The sequence below is a fragment of the Vulpes lagopus genome, chromosome 7, assembly GCF_018345385.1.
Source record: "Vulpes lagopus strain Blue_001 chromosome 7, ASM1834538v1, whole genome shotgun sequence".
Lineage (NCBI taxonomy): Eukaryota > Metazoa > Chordata > Mammalia > Carnivora > Canidae > Vulpes > Vulpes lagopus.
This window is the reverse complement of record NC_054830.1, coordinates 80,136,763-80,157,314: the sequence shown is the minus strand read 5'-3', so window position 1 is coordinate 80,157,314 and position 20,552 is coordinate 80,136,763. Positions and strand designations below refer to the sequence as shown.

At 39.1% G+C, this 20,552-nt stretch overlaps 1 protein-coding gene across 4 annotated transcripts in view; it reads right to left on the bottom strand.

The window, feature by feature from the left end:
* GNE (glucosamine (UDP-N-acetyl)-2-epimerase/N-acetylmannosamine kinase) overlaps positions 1 to 20,552 on the bottom strand; it is a 41,484-nt gene that overhangs the window by 6,647 nt on the left and 14,285 nt on the right. For all 4 annotated transcript variants that reach the window (XM_041762556.1, XM_041762557.1, XM_041762558.1 and 1 more), the window contains exons 3-8: positions 13,943 to 14,394; positions 10,548 to 10,700; positions 8,202 to 8,414; positions 4,830 to 4,917; positions 3,499 to 3,709; positions 178 to 307 (exon numbers count right to left, since the gene is read on the bottom strand). In XM_041762556.1, the coding sequence (XP_041618490.1) occupies positions 178 to 307; positions 3,499 to 3,709; positions 4,830 to 4,917; positions 8,202 to 8,414; positions 10,548 to 10,700; positions 13,943 to 14,394 (1,247 nt within the window). The remainder of the gene's footprint in view (positions 1 to 177; positions 308 to 3,498; positions 3,710 to 4,829; positions 4,918 to 8,201; positions 8,415 to 10,547; positions 10,701 to 13,942; positions 14,395 to 20,552) is intronic.

The following is a 20,552-nucleotide window of genomic DNA, read 5'->3' as shown; positions in this document are numbered from 1 at the left end:
ACCACTGTACCCGTAATGATTACTGGTATTTCAGAAAGACCCCATCCGTGGGGCCCACATATAGGACCTGGAGCCACATACAAAGGGCAGTGACCTTATGGTCAGTCATGCAACAGAACTCAGTCAATTCTATATATCAAAAAGAACATTTCTTGAATATGCAATTCACAATCTCACCTACTCCCAAAATTCTGCAGTTGAGTTTTACAGCTTCTGCTGCAGCTTCTACACACATCTGTAGGATTAAATTAATCCTCTCTTCATAGGTTTTAGGATTGAACTGAGTATACTTCTTAACAATTTCACCCTAAAACATAAAGAAAGAAAATAAGCCCTGTCTCATTGATCTTATTACCCAAGGAGCATCCCATGAATCTTTTTTTTTTTTTTTTTTTTTTCCCCATGAATCTTCTGACCCTCTTCACAATAAATCAGACTTTGCTATATAGGACAGAGAGTACTGTAGATTTAAATGACTGCTTGGGGGACGCCTGGGAAGCCATTCTGGCATATGGCTAACTGAAGCAGTGGCAACTGCACAGCAAACCACAGGGGCCCCTGTCAAGCATAAAGTGAATGTTAGCTAATCTCAATGTTCATTAAAAGGTCATAGTTTGGGGCAGCCCTGGTGGCACAGCGGCTTGGCGCCGCCTGCAGCCTGGGGTGTGATCCTGGAAACCCAGGATCGAGTCCCACATCGGGCTCCCTGCATGGAGCCTGCTTCTCCCTCTCCCTGTGTCTCTGCCTCTCTCCCTCTGTGTCTATGAATAAATAAATAAAATCTTTAAAAAAAAAAGTCATAGTTTATTCTTTTGGGATGACAAAATTTCCTTGCTTAAAAACTAAGGCAACTAAATAAATATCCTAAGGAGGTAAGCTTTAATCACCTCCCATAACTGAAGCCAATAATAGCACAGATCTATGATGTTTAAATTCCTGCGCTTTGTGATATTTTATTTATTTATTTATTTATTTATTTATTTATTTATTTAAAGATTTTATTTATTCATGAGAGACACAGAGAGAGAGAGAGGCAGAGACACAGGCAGAGGGAGAAGCAGGCTCCATGCAGGGAGCCCGATGTGGGACTCAATCCCAGGTCCCCAGGATCAGGCCCTGGGCTGAAGGCAGCACTAAACCGCTGAGCCACCGGGCTGCCCTATTTTTTTTTTTTTTTTTTAAAGATTTTATTTATTAATGAGAGGCAGAGAGAGAAGCAGGCTCCATGCAGGGAGCCCGACGCGGGACTCCAGGATCATACTGTGGGCTGAAGGCAACGCCAAACCACCGAGCCACTGGGTCTGCCCTGTGATATGTTTTAATACCAGTCAAGGAGAGTCTCCTAAATTCTTCTTTTTGTAAAATTTTTCTTTGCTATTCTCATTTATGCATTATTTTGGGTTAATTTCAGAAGAGCCTTATCAAACTTTTATTTTATTTATTTATTTTATAAAGATTTTACTTATTTATTCATGAGAGAGAGAGAGGCAGAGACACAGACAGAGGGAGAAGCAGGCTCCATGCAGGGAGTGGGATGCGGGACTCAATCCCGGGACTCCAGGATCATGCCCTGAGCTAAAGGCAAATCACTCAACCACTGAGCCACCCAGGTGCCCCATCATTGTCAAACGTTTAAAAATCCCATTAAAATGTTGACTAGAATTATGTTAAACTTATAATTCAATTTGGAAAGTGCTGACATTTAAAAAAATAGCACTCCCATTCAGGATATTTTTCAAGCCTTTACATAGTTTTTTGGTTTAGAGGATTCTTATAATTTTTCTGGTTGTTCTGAATATGCTCCGTTTCCATTCTTTTATTAGTGGATTTTACCCATTTACAAGGGTAAATTAGCTGTCTCTAATGACTGTCATTAAAAACAAACTTAGGGTGCGCGCCTGGGTGGCTCAGTTAAGTGTCTGACTCCTGATCTTGGCTCAGGTCCTACTTCTCATAGTCGTGAGTTTGAGTCCTAAGTTGGGCTCCACACTGGATGTGGCGCCTACTTAAGAGAAATAAACAAACAAGCAAGCAAACAAACCTAAAATTACACCTCTCAATGTCCCCATGCAGCAGAATCACCTGGGCTTTGAACAAATATTGATGCCTTGGACGCCCTGCCCAGAGATTCAAATTAGTCTAGGGTGGGACCCAGGTATCTATATTTTTTTTTTAAAGCTTTAGGTAATGCTAATGTGCAGTCAGGCTGACAAACGTTCGCTTGTAGGAAAACTCAAAAATCTTTGCCTAAAATTTCATGTAAGTAGAAAGTTATTGGTATATATTTATCATAACATCTAGCCATTTTACTCAGGTTTTTTACTAATTCTGCAAGCTTGTTTATTCATACTGGCTATAATATGTTTTGTTTTACTCTGTGTACAATCTCCACTTGTGCTGTTTGCTCCTTGCTTTTACTCCCTTCATAACTTCCAGAATTATGTGCAATAATGTTGCAGAAAACATCTTTCTTCCTGATTTGAATAGTAGTGTTTCTAGAATTTGACCACTACAAAGGGTTTTGGCTACTGATAGATCATTTCTTGGTTAAGAAAATCTTCTATCAATGCTTTTTAAAGAGTATTTACAAAGGAAACCATTGGCTTCTCTTGAGAAAATTGTTTTGTTTTGCTTTATTTGACCTAAACAACTTTATTTTTGAAATCCTTGCCACTTCTCATGGACTCCTAAAATTTTATATATCTACAATATTTTGAGCAATGGTTTTTCTGCTAGATTTATTCTTAAGTCATCAGGGATCATTTTAACACAAACAATTTATGTTTTTATGAAGGCTCTCTCAGTTTCCATCAACACTGTGCTGTTCTTCTGGTTAAGGAACTGAAGGAATGCTGTACTCAACTAAAACCACGTTCCAGAGAAGGTGCAATTCCCTTCACCATTTGTGGATACCCTCCCCCGGGGTAGTGACAGTAATCAGCATGATCTGTGCTGTTACAAAGTATAGAATTCCAGGTCTCCTGGATGGCAAGAGCCCTCTCTGGTTACCTAAGGGGTCTCCCACTGTCAATTCAAGTCTACTAACTAGGATTCCTGGAGAATTTTTCTTTTAAGTGTTAATGCTTAGTAAAATAGTGAGACAAACATTGTAATGGATCCAAAAGTCAATACTGTGAGCAAATGATTACAATCTCATGTATGTTCCTAGTCCTACCTTCCAACCATACTTTAAAAAAAAAATCAGGGATCCCTGGGTGGCGCAGCGGTTTAGCGCCTGCCTTTGGCCCAGGGCGCGATCCTGGAGACCCAGGATCGAATCCCACGTCGGGCTCCCGGTGCATGGAGCCTGCTTCTCCCTCTGCCTGTGTTTCTGCCTTTCTCTCTCTCTCTCTCTGTGCGACTATCATAAATAAATAAATAAATAAATAATTTTTAAAAAACAAAAAAAAAATAAAAAATAAAAAAATAAAAATAAAAATAAAAAAAAAATCAATTATTTATATGGGATATGAAATTATGACTTAGGAACTAAATTACCTTCATGCTGACTATTGCAACTCGGAGGTTTGTCCCACCGAGATCAACAGCCAGGGCGCTTAGAGTTTCAAGAATATGGTCAATATCTTGAGAGATATTTTCCTTCACAGGAGGAAAGCAGAATTTCTTTTGTAGTGGCTCTTGAAGATCAATAGATTTGAGAAACTTCAAAATCCTCGGAACAGCATTTCCATCCCCATATATCTTTGAACTGCAGTAACAAAAAAAGTCAATTAAATGCTTCTCTCATACATGTTAAATGATACAGAGAACATGGTACTAATAGAAACTGAGACTTCAGGTAATAAAGTTGTGCTTCATTTTCAAATAACAACATCTGATATCTCCAGCAACATAGTAACTAAGTACATGCACATTACCAATGGAATATCTTATTCCACTGCTGATTGAAATACAACTATTTCCAGCCTGAGATACTGTTAACAAATAGTCTATCATCAAGGAAAAATGATCTTTGTTAAGCCAATTTCAGAACATAACTTGGGACAAATTTATTTACTTATTGCTTTTTTAGTCTTTACATTTATCAGGAAAAATATTTTCAGAATTCAAACATTCACATATAGGAAAATCTCATTAATTGAAATAGAAAGGAAAGCAGTCTAAATTAAATGCTGCACTAGACTATTTTTAAAGAAAATAATTTATTTTCTACTATTTACAAAAAGTCAGAGTAGGCTAAAGAAGTATTTCCTGGTAGAAGCGCTATATTAATTAACTGAGACAAATAACTTATCCTCCATTTGAACCCTTGGTAGAATAAGAGGGGTTATACTAGCAAGCCCTGTCTCATTGGCAGCTAGGGTGCCCGTAGGGATGTAGAATGAAAGCTCTGTTAAAATGACTGACGACTGGGTGGCTTAGCAGTTAAGCATCTGCCTTTGGCTCAGGGCATGATCCGGGAGTCCCAGGATAGAGCCCTATATCGGGCTCCCTGCATGGAGCCTGCTTCTCTCTCTGCCCGTGTCTTTGTCTCCCTCTGTCTCTCTCTCTCTCTCCCCCTCTCTGTGTGTCTCATGAATATATAAAATCTTTTAAAATAAATAAAGATCACAGCTTTAAAATGGTACCTAAGGCAGCTCCCTTTTAAATCACTTTAAAGGGATCCCTGGGTGGCGCAGCGGTTTGGCGCCTGCCTTTGGCCCAGGGCACGATCCTGGAGACCCGGGATCGAATCCCACATCAGGCTCCCGGTGCATGGAGCCTGCTTCTCCCTCCGCCTGTGTCTCTGCCTCTCTCTCTCTCTCTGTGACTATCATAAATAAATAAAAAATTAAAAAAAATTTAAAAAAAAAATGGTATATACTCACCAAGGGTATTGTTTACCAAACTGAAGGTGCAGTGCTTGCAGTATTTTGTCTTGGGTATCAGCATCCCGGACATGAAGGACATTCTCCCCTAGGTGAACCCAGTGACACATTACAATGATTTGGAAGTGGAAATGTCCAAAGAATAAAGAAATTAGCAATGTGTTGTGTTGTGCTCATAATTAGGCCTGAAACTCAGAAGACTTCAAATGAGTCTTCTTAAAGAACAACTTTTCTCCTTTATATCTTTTAAACCTCTCAGCAAGATTTCCATGTATCAAATACTTAAGAACACTAGGGTCCTTTATTCCCAAAGACAATATATCAAGTTCTTGTTGATTTAGCAAAATAAATGACATGCATGAATCTAGCACCCACTTAGCCCTCCCACTTCATCTAGTCATCTAGTGTGTTCACTCTTTTATCCACCCTGACTTCCATCTACTCAGCCAGCTGTTTATCAGCTGCCCAGGTGAGGTTGGTCAGTCTATCAGCCAGTCAGCTATTCACTTTGTCTCCATATACTTTCTGACCAATATGATGGAGTAAATACAGTAAAAATAGGCGTATTTTTCAATAGACCTGGCTAAGAAGAGATGAGCAGAAGAATGGTAGCTAGAGACAGGCGTGGGGTCATTGTTTCTAGAATGTGAGGGGCCAAGGCATGTTTCAATGATGAGGAGGCTGAAGATCATGGCAGAGAAAGGATGCCCCTCAGGCCCCAGAGAAGGCAGGAATGGTGGGGATCGAGAACACGATCGAGAAGGCAGAGCAGCGGGCAGGACAGAGAGGCCATGCCCTCCAAAATAAACAGACAAGAAGAAAAGGATGAATGGGCATGTGTTTATAGAAGTATGGTGATGGAATATACAAGACTGCCTTTAACAACAAAAACCTGCTGCAAGCCCAGCATTCAATTCTCTGTTCACATCATCCCTGAACTCCAAGCAATGTTCCACACCATCTCCTTGAATCACTTTTTCCCCCCTTGGCTTTAATGCTATCACCCTCCTGGGTTTCCTTTGACCCCACTTGGCAGTCCTTTCCAGTCTTCCTTCTGGCCCCTTCCTCCTCACCAGAACTCTAAATAAGGAAGGGCTCCATCTCCAGGGTTGGTCCTGGGCTCCATTCTCTTCTCTATTTATGTCATCTCTGGGCAATCTCAGGTAGTCCCTTCGTTTTAAAGGACATCTCTGGCAGAGTGCACCATTATCCTTTCTCTGTACTAGTATCAGAATTTTTAGCTGAGTATCTGATAATCCAGCTAAAGACTATATTCTTCAGCTTCCCCTACAGTTAGATATGATCCTGTGACTATGTTCTGACAGGATATGTGAAGAAATACTAGCAATTTCCAGCTTATGCTTTGAAAAGGAAGGACACCTTCCTCTCTCTTCCTGCCCAATGACTAAAATGTGGACTTGACAGCAAGAATTGGAGCATCCATCAAGAAGACAGACACTAATTTTCTGATGACCAGACAGCTAAACCAATGAGAAACAAAATCTTGCCTAACTTACTTAGGCACTATTATTTTGGGTCTCTCTGTTACGGTACACAAACTAATCTTAAACTAAACACTATCCATATGCCAATCACTCTCAAATTTCTATCTCCAACTCTGACTGTCCCTAGAACTATCTAGCTGCTTGCCTGCCATGTCCACTTTGGTATCTAATAGGCATCTCAGATTTAACATGGCCATTAGAGAACTCTTAATTCCACCCTTCCCAAATGTGTTCCTCCTGCAGTGTCCTGTGTGTCAGAAAAGAGTACCCCTACTGCTCAATCCAAAAATCTAATTTTTTTTTCCTTTCACTGCTCACATCCAAGCAGCAGCAAGTACTCTAATAAACCCCAAATCTAACTTTTGTCCATGTCTGTTATTCCAGGTACTCTAAACCACTATCATCTCTCATATGAACTGAAATAATCTCTTGGTCTCCCTGATTCCACTCCTGTCCCACCACATTCTACTTTCCATAGAGCAGCAGAGTGATCTTTCCAAAATGCAAGTCACATCGTGTCCTCCTCCCATAAGTGGCTTCCCATGATTCTTAAAAATAAACCCCAGATTATTTACCCTGGCTTACAGAGGTCTGCCTCCTTCTCTAACATCATCCTGTATCACTCTTTCTCTTGCCCATCACCTATAGCTATATTGGCCCTTCTGTTTCTCAAATACATCAGGCTTGTTCCCACCTTGGGGTCTTCACACTGGCTGTTCCTTCTGCTTCTCCTCGATCCTCACATAGCAGGTTGTTATTCAGGTCTCAGCTGAAGTGTCATCTCCTCAAGAAGGCTTTCCCTTATGCCCTCTAATGTATCCCATCATATTATCTTGTGTTACAGCCTGCACAGCACACAGAAAGTCTGATACCTTTTTTTTTTAGCTTATCATCTATCTCCCCTCCCACTAGAATAAAGTTACATGAGACCTCAGCCCTGGTTAGTCTAGTATACTGCCAAAATCGCAGTGTCTACACATAGTAGGTGCTTATTAAATACTTTCTTAATGAATGAAGTTGAGAGAATTTCCATTCAATGGTATTTTCAATGGTGAAGTAGGGAACAAGTATGTTGTGAATGAAAGGGAAGAAGACCTAAGGATAGCGGAAAATAGGGTAGCAATTATGAACAGAGAAAGAGCAAAGATAGAACTAACTTCTTTGATTCTAGTCCAGTTTTTTGTCCAAAAGTACATACACTTTTCCATTAGCTATAGAAATATATTTGCATGGATACTATTAGAACTTGGACTAAATTTTAAGAATAAGATCTAGCTCAGTTAGCAAATTCATTAATAATAATCCTTCTTACACTTTAGTTATTAAGGGGACATCTTGTTTAGAATTTCTATGCTCTCAAGTACTCATTAAAGGCACTCTACTGTACCCACAAATGAAAGATTAGCATTCATATAACACATTCAATCATTGTATCTTAAACACAGCCATCAAGGACCATAATCAGCTAAGAAACTCTTCGCTCTGACATTAGAGACAATAAAAATGTTAAGTGGAGCCCTAAAAAAATTTGGTAATCACTTTGTGCTATTTATAGATTTTAGGCCACAAATGGTCATTAACCTCATTCATGCACTTGTTCATAAAAATACATGCCAGCACTGATACATGCAAGCCTTGTAATAATTCAAATATATGATTTTTTAAAAGTCACAGATGCATGAAGGGGAGCCCATATTTAATGCCTCCCTCCTCACACTTTCCTAGTTTCTGCCTAATAAGCGAGGCATAGCTGCTAATCTGATTGATCAGACAGCAGGACGGTGACCACACTGTGTTCACCACAGGGCAGGAGCCACTGATTCCAGATATATTTCTAGTCAACTGAGACACAAACTGAGGTAAATACCTGTTTCTCTTCCAATCTGACGTGTTCCTAGATTGATCACAGGTGTTCCAAAAGCTCCAACCTCTCGTACTCCACAGCTGCTGTTCCCAATCATACAACCTGCATGAGCAACCAACTGTATAAACTGGTCAAATGGGACATGTTTAACTGCACGGAAATTGGGATGATGCTCGATGCCTTTCTTCCGCATCACTCGAACCATCTCTTTGCTCCCTGTGAAAATGAAACGAACCACCTGTTAAATGGTTTATAAGATAAAGAAACCATTTTCATTGGCAAATAAGCCCCACTTAAATCACCCTATAAATATTCACAATGGTTATGAGGGAGAGAGTAATTTTAATTACTGATCTTTCCAGGAATGATGAATATCTAAAATGGCTGGTCAGCCCTCTGCTTCAACTCATCTAGGCACTTTAAACAGCAGCAGTTGGGATTTTTCAAACAGCACTCAGCAAAGTAAATATCTTTTATTAATGCCCCAATAAAAGCTTTACCTTAAACAGCAATTTAGAGGTTCAAGACAGGCCAAGAGTCTCTCTAAGATGGGAGTTACTAAACTGAAAGGTCTAGGGCTCCACACACCAAGCTGATCAGAGAGCCTCTGCATCAGCTCTGCTCATGCCTTAACAAGAGCTCAACGGGATACCACTCCCACTTGGGTCTAAGCTCCAAGAAAATACATGTAGATTCTGATACACTATAGCTGATATTTTATTTCAAATGCATGATTTTTTAAAATTTTACAGCTGTGGGGGGGCGGAAGCAATATTTAAGGCCTCTCTGCTTGCCTCTACTCACTCTTGCCTAGTGACCACCTAGAAGAAAGACAAGGTTGCTAATCAAGACTGGATAGACAGTAGGACAGAGAACACAGACTACACCATGTTACCACACTGTTCACCAGTGGATAGGAGTTACTGACTTAAGAGAAGCTGGGCATGTTCTTCTCTCTTTTTAAGCTTTCTCTATGAGGCAAGGTAGGTAACAGAATTGGGTTAAACCTCCTTACAGCAGGCCTAGCCGCCTCCCTCTATGCCGAGTTCTGTCAGAGTATGCCAAGTCATCAACTATAATTATTGTAGTATCTGGTATACCAGAAGATGCTACTATTCCAAGATTCAGATTTGGGCTCAAAGAAGGCTTTCTCTGGCCTTAAGACTAAACCAGACACTCCTCCTATTCTCCAGCATTGGGGAATTGGGCCCTACACCACATAATGATAAAGGAATGCCATGATTCTTATTTCCCTATTGCTCCTTATATGTATTTTATCAAAAGCCCTGTGAGGAGGAAACATGAGTAGCAGACATGATTTAGATATTCCTGGGACCCTTTGCTTTTCTAGGGTCTGACCTCTCTAATTCTAAAGTGTATACAATCAGGAAAGTGGTCTTAAAATGGAGTATCACTGACAATGAATATTGAATGAGAGATCTATAACTACATTACCAAATGTTTACAGAAAATTGAAAGGATTAGAAGAATCAATATTAAAGTTTTTGAAATAATAGCATATTACCTGGATAGAACCTGGGTTGGGAGTTCTTAATTTCTTTTTTCCAACTAATATCCTACTTTTTTTCCCCTAAAAGATTATTCAAGAGACACTAAGAGAGGGATACTTTCAGAGTAAGATGGTGACATCTTGGTATTGCAGAGAAGGGTCCTACCTCCTTCTTCAAAAAATGCCTAAAAGCTCAGCAATGAGTGGTGTCAGCTAAACCAGTCATTGAAAACTCTGCAGTGTCAGGCCCTGCTTTGCATTTCTCATTTCTATTTCATCTTCCCATTAACCTGCTGAAGGTCTCACCAGCACCAAAGGCTACTACTACCATCTACCAGTAGGCAGTCAACCAGGTCAGGCTTGAGGATGAATTGGTTGGGGACTCCAGCTCTCAACTGCCTATGCTCAAGACTAAGGCATATCTAATATAAATAAGTTAGAGAACAAGAAATAACAATAGTGGCTGTTTTACAGCACTCACTAAAATCACGACTTTCCTAGAAACACCCTTTGACCTTCTACCATTAGTGTCCTTTAGCTACTGCATTTTCTCATTGGTGGAAACTGGAGAGAAGAGACTAAATTTGGAACTACAGGGAGATTGAAGATATTTTTTGTAGTATTTCTTTCCTCTTCAGTTTCTAATAAACTTGGCGCAAAAAAAAATCACAAACTTCAATCTATTACAACAACTTGGTGATCCCCTAACAATTAGAATGCATTTCAAACTAAAATGGCTTCAATGACAAGATAAGCAAGATAGGAGGGGCAGTCAAAAGAAGACATAATAGAAACATAAAAATCAGAAAAGTAGGTGGCTTAACTTCATTTTCAATTACCTGCGTCAATGTTTGGAAACAGAACTAGAGTCCGCTTGTTAAATGAGATAAGTGCATCCAATGTTAATTCAAACATTTTTATGGAATGCTTAATGTCAGTGGTCACAGGGTGTTGTAGCGCAACAATGTAATCTTTAGATTTTACATCATCACCTGTTTAAAGAAAATCAAACCACACTGCTTCATTAGTTAAGAACCTTAAAAAGGAAGAAGCAGATTCTAAAAAGCAAGACCCCAAAGTCTGTGCTTAAAAATTCTAAGGAAAAAAAAAGTTTGTCACATTCCAGGCAGAGTATCTGAATATAGGATCAAACGGTAAAAACTTACAGGAACAAGTCCAAGAATCCAGCAAAGTTAACATTTTACAAAGGCACTTGCTACCATAGTCACTAGAATGTGTGCTTTAAAATCCAAAATATTTCAAACCATTAGAAAAATGTAAATCTTCCCCATTTCTAACCAGTGTTCCTAATGAATTATCAGCAACATTAATGAACTGATGAAGCTCAAGATTACTTTAATGCATAGCTAACATAACTAAGAGAACAAGAAATAACAGTAATACCTATTTCCCTGCAGTGCGTAGGATCCTTACCTTCCTGGAGACACCCTTCCATCTTCTAAGGTTTATGTCTCTTGGGTACTGCATTTTCTCATTGGTGGGGACTGGAAGGAAGAGGCTAAACATGAAGCCTCTTGCTCCTCAATGTGCAACTTCTGACATCACCTGCTTTGTCTCACCCAGCCCTTATATACAGCCCTTTCTATTAAGGTATCAAACTTTTGTTTCATGTTGTAAAGTTCTCTATTTACTGTGATATTTCTTTCATTATTAGGAATTTAAGTCTTTTTAACTTTTTTTTTTTTTTAAGAGAGGGAGGGGGAGAGGGAAATCTTAAGCAGACTCCATGCCCAGTGCAGAGCCATACACAGGGCTCAATCTCAAGACCATGACTTAAGCTGAAATCAAGAGTCAGACACAAAAAAAAAAAAAAAAAGTCAGACACTTAACCAACTGAGCCATTCAAGTGCCCCAAGTCTTTTTAATTTTGCTAATATTTTTACTACGACTGTTATTTATTCATGTTCTGATGATGAAGCTACATTCTAAATGGCCTACCTAACCCCATTCTTCCTATAAGCAGAATGATACCATCAAAAGGTGCAGGTGGAGAAGCAGTTACATGTTTTGTACAAAACATTATTGCTTGGACTCACTGTCTTCTTTTCCACTGTCTTAAAAAAAAAATCTAGTTTTGCTATTTTGTCATCCTTCTTTTCATAAAGAGACTGCTGAAATGGTTCCAAATAGAACCGTAAGCTCCACAAGTACAATCTTGCCACATTTTGCTTTTTAAGGGTTATTTTCTATTCATTACAAGTTTTCCAGAAATACAAAGTTTTTCAGAATCCGTCTAGAGCAAACAGTACAATCAAAATGCAAGAGTGTTTACTTAGAAGCATACAAAAAGGAGGGGCACCTGAGTGGTTCAGTCAGTTAAGTGTCTGCCTTCAGCTCAGGTCATGATCCCGGGGTCCTGGGATAGAGCCCCACATCAGGCTCCCTGTTCAGTGGGGAGTCTGCTTCTCCCTCTCCCTCTGGCCTTCCCACCCCCAGCTCATGCTCTCTCTCTCAAATAAATAAGCAAAACCTTTTTTTTTTTTTAAAGCATACAAAAAGGAGTCTGAAGTGACAGAATTTGTTCCATTGGCATTATCTAGACAGGCTCCTTGATAACTAGTATCTGTCCAAGGGTAAGATACACATAGAATGGATTAACTCAGTAGGAAAGCCCTATTCCCTTTCCTATCCTAATGTGCTCTAGGTTAAAAATATACACAATCACAAGGCACTTGGGTGGCTGGGTCAGTTGAGCTCTTTATTTTGTCTCAAGTCATGATCTCATGGGTTGTGGGATCAAGCCCCACAGTGGGCTCTGCACCCAGTGGGCAGTCTGCTTGAGGATTGTCTCCCTCTGCCCCTCCCCCCACTTGCTAAAAAAAATACATATACACAATCACTAAATCAATTTTGTTTAAAGATTTTGTTTATTTATTCATGAGAGACACAGAGAGAAAGAGAAGCAGAGACACAGGCAGAGGGAGAAGCAGGCTCCCTGCAGGGAGCCTGATGTGGGACTCCATCCCAGGACCCCAGGATCACACCCCGGGCTGAAGGCAGGTGCTAAACCGCTGAGCCACCCAGGGATCCCCCAATTTTTTTTAAGTAGGCTCCACACCCAGTGTGGAGTCCAACACAGGGCTTGAACTCACAACTCTGAGATCAAGGTGCCCCACTAAGTCAATTTCCTATTCATTAATTTCACTATACTATAAATCTACCTCTTAAAAAAGTCCTAAATGTCTAACTAGAAGACTGGTCTTGATTTGCCCTCTAGATAGTACTCTCACTATAAATTAACCAGTTGACATTCTATTTATAAAACTATTCTTTGTCTCTTATTTAAAAAAAAAGGAATTTCCAGTAAGCTAGATCATTGATTAGTGAAGATATCAGAACTTAAGGCTATTTGCAGGGATACTCCCAATGGTACAACTATGACTTTTGCTTTAATTATAATCAATATCGCTATATTAATAAATACTTACAGCTTACTGCTTTTAACATTATCTGAGTATAATGAATCTCATATGAAAGACATTAAAGTTAAAAATAGTTCTTTCAGGGATGCCTGGGTGGCACACTCAGTTAAGCATCCAACCCTTGGTTTCAGCTCAGGTCATGATCTCAAAATCATGGGATCAAGCTCTGCATCAGGCTCTGTGCTCAGCATGGAGTCGGCTTGGGATTCTCTCTTCCTTACCCTCTGCCCCTTGCCCCTCCCCCACCTTGCCCTCTCTATCAAATAAATAAATCTTCTTTAATCTTCTTTAAAAAAAATCTTTTATATTGCACTAAAAAACAAAATACAGGAAAACAAAAACCAAAACACCTATAACTCTACTTGCCAGAAGTAAATACTATAAATGATTTGGCATACATACTTCCTAACCTTTTCATTATAATTTTATTAAAATGGCATATTATACATATAATTTTATAGCTTGTTTCTCCCCCATTTTTTGTTATATCAGAATCTGTCCTTGTAACTAAATACTCATCCATAGCATATTTAATGGTTTAAAATTATTCCATTCTATAAATTATAGCACAGATTGAAAAAATTCAATCCGCATTAAGACTATTCCACAGAAAAAGTGAGTCTCAGAGAGGTGAAGTCATACCATAGGGGGAGATCTATGAACTAAAACTTTAGCCTTCTGAATTCTGATGGAATATTCTATCTATGGAATATTCTATAGTTTCTGAAAAAACTGAAACATACACAAACTGAAAAAAACAACCATTAGACTACATAAAGTTTGATACATACCTAACCACATCCGAATGATGCTCATGTAGTCTTTGTTCTTGGCAGAGAGAAGTTTGTCATAGGAAGGGCAGCCTGCCAGAAGGATGCGATCATGGTCCTCACACATGGATATCAGGTGTTGCTCTGCACTTCGGGTGCAGCACACATGATAATGAGCCAGTTTTGTGATGGCATGTCTGATAGAATCATCAATGGTCCCACTGACTTCCCCACCTTCAATGTGAAGGATTCGGATATTCATCAAGGCAGCAGATGTAGCCAGAGCCAGGGCATCAAATCTGTCTCCATGAACAATCATGATATCAGGCTTCAAACGATTAAGGACATCTGGTAGCTTTACTAGGGCCAAGCCTACTGATTCTACCATGGCTGCCTCATCTTCCCCTCTCACAATTGTGTGTAGCCTGGTATTAATGTCAAAGTCATCTTGTTCAATCATGCGGTATGTGTTCCTAAAGCAGAAGAGAAATAAAGATGTGAGAGCCTGTTCTTCAACATAGGGCCATAAAAGCATATGAAAAACACAGTCTAATGTCAACCCTGAAGAGAAAAATATTTTATAAAATTTGCTTGTTAAAATAGACAAACTGAAGTATAACTTAGACACAAAAACTAAAAAGCACAAATCATAAATGTACAGATCACCTGATTCTTTTACATGAATACATGTAAAGAATACATTTTTGGGGGGGGAATCCCTGGGTGGCTCAGCGGTTTAGTGCCTGCCTTCGGCCTGGGGCGCAATCCTGGAGTCCTGGGATCGAGTCCCACGTCAGGCTCCCTGCATGGAGCCTGCTTCTCCCTCTGCCTGTGTCTCCGCCTCTCTCTCTATATATATACTCTCATGAATAAATAAATAAAATCTTTAAAAAAAAAAAAAAAAGAAAACATTCTTTTACATGAATCTGTGGCCACCATCCAGATCAAGTAATAAGACATCCAACACCTGCAAAATCTCACTAGTGCCCTGGTCAATCCAGATAAACACCTGAAGGAGAATTTTTTTTTATTAAAACAGAGACCAAAGTTTTGGAGATTGACTTTCTCTTTTCATAAATTCTTTTTAAAAGACATATGCTACCTAATTTTAAAAAGTTACCTATAAAAGCAAAATGCATTTTTTAACAAAAAAAAAAAAAAAAAACAAGGGAATCAGGATACCTGACATGTCACTATACTATGAATTTCTGAATGATGGAAATGATCTTCTGAATTTGTACTGTAACATTTATGCAACATAATTCTGAGTGGGGTGTAAATGTAGGTTTTACAGCATCAAATTGGCTATAAAGGGGTGCCTGGTGGCTCAGTCAGTTAAGCAGCCAGCTGCTGGCTTTGGCTCAGGTCAAAATCTGAGTCCTGGAATAGAGAGCCCAGAGTCTGGCTCCCCACTCAGCAGGAAGTTTGCTCCCTCTCTCTCTGCCCCTCCCCCTGCACTCTCTCTCTCAAATTTAAAAAAAAAAAAAATTTTAATGACAAAATTGGGTATGAAATGCAATTTCAAGTCTGTTTCATGCTTCAATTTCGAAACCTACCACTCAGTATTATCAGTGTAAATGATGTTGATTTTTTTTCTAGCCATTTTATGTATATCTTAACATGGTTGAGAACACAATTTTATAATGTTTAATCCATTTCATACAATATTTTCCCAGATCATGAAAGATTCTTTACATACATCATTTTACATCTTATGGATGTTCTAGTAGTCATTTTATAGATTTCTTGGTATTTTCCCAAAACTACCATGTTGTCTCTGAACAGACAATCTTTGTGACTTTTTGTCTATTTCTTGCTCTACTGCACTGCCTGTTATGTCTAGCACAAGCTGAAGAGAAGTGGTGAAAGCAAAAATCCTTACCTTGCTTGCTATCTTAGGGGGGAAGCTTACTTTTTGTGTTAGTTACAGGTTTTTTCACTGCTGGCCTTTATCAGATTGTGGAATTTTCCTTCTATTCAAAGTCGGCTATGAGTTTTTATCATAACTGATTTAATTTTGTCAAATGATTTTTGACATCTGTTGAGATGTTAAAATATAACACTGATTCTCAAATGTTATATATCCATCTTGATTTCCTGAGATAAATCCACTTAGTCATGATGTATTATGTTTTTTATATTGCTGGATGTGACTTAATGACTTAATGTTTTTAATTTTATGTCTATGTTTATAAGGGATACTAGTCTGGACTTTTTTTCTTACATCTTTGTCAGGTTTTATTATCAAGATTATGATTTTCTTTTTTTTTTTTTTTTTTAGATTTTATTTATTTGAGAGAGCAAGCACAAGCAGCAGTGGGGTAGGGGCAGAGGGAAAAGCAGACTCCCCACTGAGCAGGGGGCTCAATACAAGGCTCCTTCCCAGGACCCCTGGACCATGACCCGAGCCAAAAGCAGACACTTAACCAAGCCACCTGGGTGCCCCAAGATTATGTCAACTTTATATAATAATCTGGGAAAATTCCTTGCTTTTTTCTAAAAGAGTTTATGTAGGATTGAAGTTATTTCCAAACAAAGGGGAAAAAAGACAAACCAAGAAGCAGACTTTTTTTTTTTTTTAAGATTTATTTATCTTAGGGGCACCTGGATGGCTCAGTTGGATAAGCATCTGCCTTAGGTGCTACTTGAGGTCCCAGGATCCCGGGATTAAGCCTCTCATTGGGCTCCCTGCTCAGTGGGGAGCCTGTCTCTCCATCTCCCCATTTGTGCTCTCTCTCGCTATCTGTCTCCTTCTCAAATAAATAAAATCTTTAAAAAAATATTTTAGAGGGTGAGAAATGAGAGAGAGCAGGGAGGAGGGGTAGCAGGAGAGGGAGAGAGAAACAAGCAGACTCCACAATGAGTGCAGAGCCCAACACGGACTCGATCCCCCAACCTTGAGATCATGACCTGAGGTCACAACCTGAGCCAAAACAAAGAGTGAGATGCTTAATCAACTGTGCCATCCAGGTGCCCCAAGAAGCAGACTCTTAACTGCAGAGACTGATAGTTATCAGAGGGGAGTGGGGGAGGGATGGGGGTGAAATAGATCAGGGGACTAAAGAGTACACTTACCATAACAAGCACTGAATAATGTATTGTTGAATCACTATTTTGTGCATGTGAAACTAATATAACACTGTATGTTAACTATACATGAAATAAACTTAAAAACTTAAAAAGAGGGCAGCTTGGGTGGCTCAGCAGTTTAGTGCCGCCTTCAGCCCAGGGTGTGATCCTGGAGACCTAGGATCGAGTCCCATATCGGGCTCCCTGCATGGAGCCTGCTTCTCCCTCTGCCTGTGTCTCTGCCTCTCTCTCTCTCTCTCTCTCTCTCTCTCTGTGTGTGTGTGTCTCATGAATAAATAAAAATAAAATCTTAAAAAAAAACTTAAAAACATTGGTGTTATTTCTTAAATGTTTGATATCGGGATCCCTGGGTGGCGCAGCGGTTTGGCGCCTGCCTTTGGCCCAGGGCGCGATCCTGGAGACCCGGGATCGAATCCCACATCAGGCTCCCGGTGCATGGAGCCTGCTTCTCCCTCCGCCTGTGTCTCTGCCTCTCTCTCTCTCTCTCTCTGTGACTATCATAAATAAATAAAAAATTAAAAAAAAAATGTTTGATATCACTTATGAATTCTAACATCTTTTTTATGGGAGATTTGTGCAAAATTCTTTTTATAGGAAGTGTCTGATAATGAATTCAATTTCTTTGATACAGTGCTATAGAGATTTTCTATTCTATATTGGTTTGGTAGGCAGTGTTTTTTCAAGGACTTTGTCCATTTTATATAAATTGATTACCAATTTTATTGGCCTAATATTCTTTTAATGACTATAAGATCAGTAATGATATCTTCTCTGTCATCTTATATTGGTAATCCATGTTCTCTTTTTCTTAAACTGTTAGGAATTTGTCAACTTAATATTTTTATAAATAATTGCTTAATCTACTTTTATGTTTCATTGATTTCCACTCTTCATCGTTTCCTTCCTTCTACTTATTTAGGGGTTTTCTCATCTTGTTCTTGTTTAATAAAGTGAAAACAGACGACTGATTCCAAACTTCTTCTTTTTAACCAAAGTATTTAAAGGTAAAAATTTCCTCCAAGCACTCCTTCATCTATACCCACAAATTTTGATATATTAATATTATTCAGTTTAAAAGATTTTCTAATTTCCCTTAGAATTTGTTTGGTCCATGGGCTTAGAACTCAACAGTAAAACAACTTTTTTTTTTAGAGAGCATGCACACACATGTGGCAGGGGTGGAGGCGCAGAGGCAAAAGGAGAATCTCAGACTGCAATGCCCAGCGAGGAGCCTAACAATGGGGCTTGATCTCACAACCCTAAGAACATGACCTGAGCTGAAATTAAGAATCAGATGCCTAACTGAGCCACCCAGGCACCTATTTATTTATTTTTAAAAAAATTTTTTAACAATCTGATTTAAAAATGAGCTAATGACCTTAACAGACAGCTCACCAAAAATGATGTAAAATCAGCAAATAAGCATATGAAAAGATGCTCCATATGTCATCATGGAAATGTAAACTAAAACAGATACTGCTATACACCTATTAGAATGGCCAAAATCAGAACACTGATATCACCAAATGCTAACAAGAACAGTGGAGCAACAGGTACACTCACTCATTGGTGGTGCAAATACAAAATGATACAGCCACTCTGGAAGACAGCTCAGTGGTTTCTTATAAAACTAAACATATTCTTACCATACAAGCCAGCAATCAGGATCCTTTTAGCTTCTCAAAGAAGCTAAAAACTTATGTCCACACAAAAATCTGCAAAATGGATGCTTACAGCAGCTTTATGCCCAAACTTGGAAGTAACGAGGATGCCCTTGAGTAGATGAATGGATAAACAAACTACAGTACATCCAGAAAATGGATTATCATTCAGTGCTAAAAAGAGAGGACTATCAAGACATAGAAATACATGGAGACTTAAATGCATATTACTAAGTGAAAAAAAAAAAAAAACAATCTGAAGTGGCTACATACAACATGATTCCAACTATATGACATTCTGGAAAAGGCAAATCTATGGAGATGGTAAGACCTATGGAGATGGTTATAGAACACATTTTTAGGGCAGTGAAACAATCCTGATACTATAATGGTAGATACAAGTCATCATACATTCATCCAAACATACAGAATTTAGGGATGCCTGGGTGGCTCAGTGGTTAAGCGTCTGCCTTCGGCTCAGGACATGATCCCAGGGTCTGGGACCAAGTTCCGGATCGGGGTCCTTGCAGGGAGCCTGCTTCTCCCTCTGCCTATGTTTCTGCCTCTGTTTCTCATGAATGAAATCTTAAAAAAAAAAAAAAAATACAGAATTTACACCACTAAGGGGCACCTGGGTTACTCAGTCAGTTAAGCATCCAACTCTTGATTTCAGCTCAGGTCATGATGTCAGGGTCATGAGACTGAGCCCATTGGGTTCAACACTGCATGTACAGCCTGCTTAGGATCTCTCTCCCTCTGTCCCTTCCCCTACTCAAGTGCACACTTGCATGTATGCACGCGCACACACACTCTCTCACTCGCTCTTAAAAAAAGAGGGGGGGTGAGGGGCCTGTGTGACTCAGTCAGTTAAGCATCTGCTGTCCGCTTAGGCTATGATCTCAAGGTCCTAGGATTGAGACCCACATTGGGCTCCCTATTCCGCATAGAGTCTGCTTCTCCCTTTCTCTCTCCTTCTTTGCCCTGCTCATGCTTGTGCTGTCTCAAATAAATAAATAAATAAAATCTTTTAAAAAAAATTTATACCACCAAGTCAAGCTGTAATATAAACTATGGACTTTGGATAATAATGATGTGTCACTATAGGTTCCACTGTAAAAAAAATGTACCCCTTGAGGTGGAAGGCTTACATTGATAATGGGAGAGGCTATGCATGTGTGGAAGCAGAGAGGTATATAGGGTAACCTCTGTACGTTCTGCTCAATTTTGCTGTAGACCTAAAACAACTCATATGAAATAAATGAACAACTGAGTTTCTTTCTTTTTTTTTTTTTAATTAATTTTTATTGGTGTTCAATTTACCAACATACAGAAAAACCCCCAGTGCTCATCCCATCAAGTGTCCACCTCAGTGCCCGTCACCCATTCCCCTCCAACACCCGCCCTCCTCCCCTTCCACCACCCCTAGTTCGTTTCCCCGAGTTAGGAGTCTTTATGTTCTGTCTCCCTTCCTGATATTTCCCAACATTTCTTTTCCCTTCCTTTATATTCCCTTTCACTATTATTTATATTCCCCAAATGAATGAGAGTTTCTAACTAGTCTGTTGTTACTTATTTGATTTCCTTTTTTCACTCAGTTCTTAAGAGCATAAGAATGATGTTTTAAAAAAAAAAAACTATCCAACTAGTTGAAATAGAGGGTAGCTTATTTGTTTTAATGTCTTTGAAATATAGATAATACATTCACATGGTTTAAAATTTAAATACTAAAGTTTCTTCAGTGAAAAGGCTACCTTCTCACTTTTGTTTCCCAGTCATTCAGTTCCTCACCCAGAAGCAACCAACTTTTGTTAGGATATACTTTTTTTTTTTTTTTTTTTAATTTTATTTATTTATGAGAGACAGAGAGAGAGAGTCAGAGA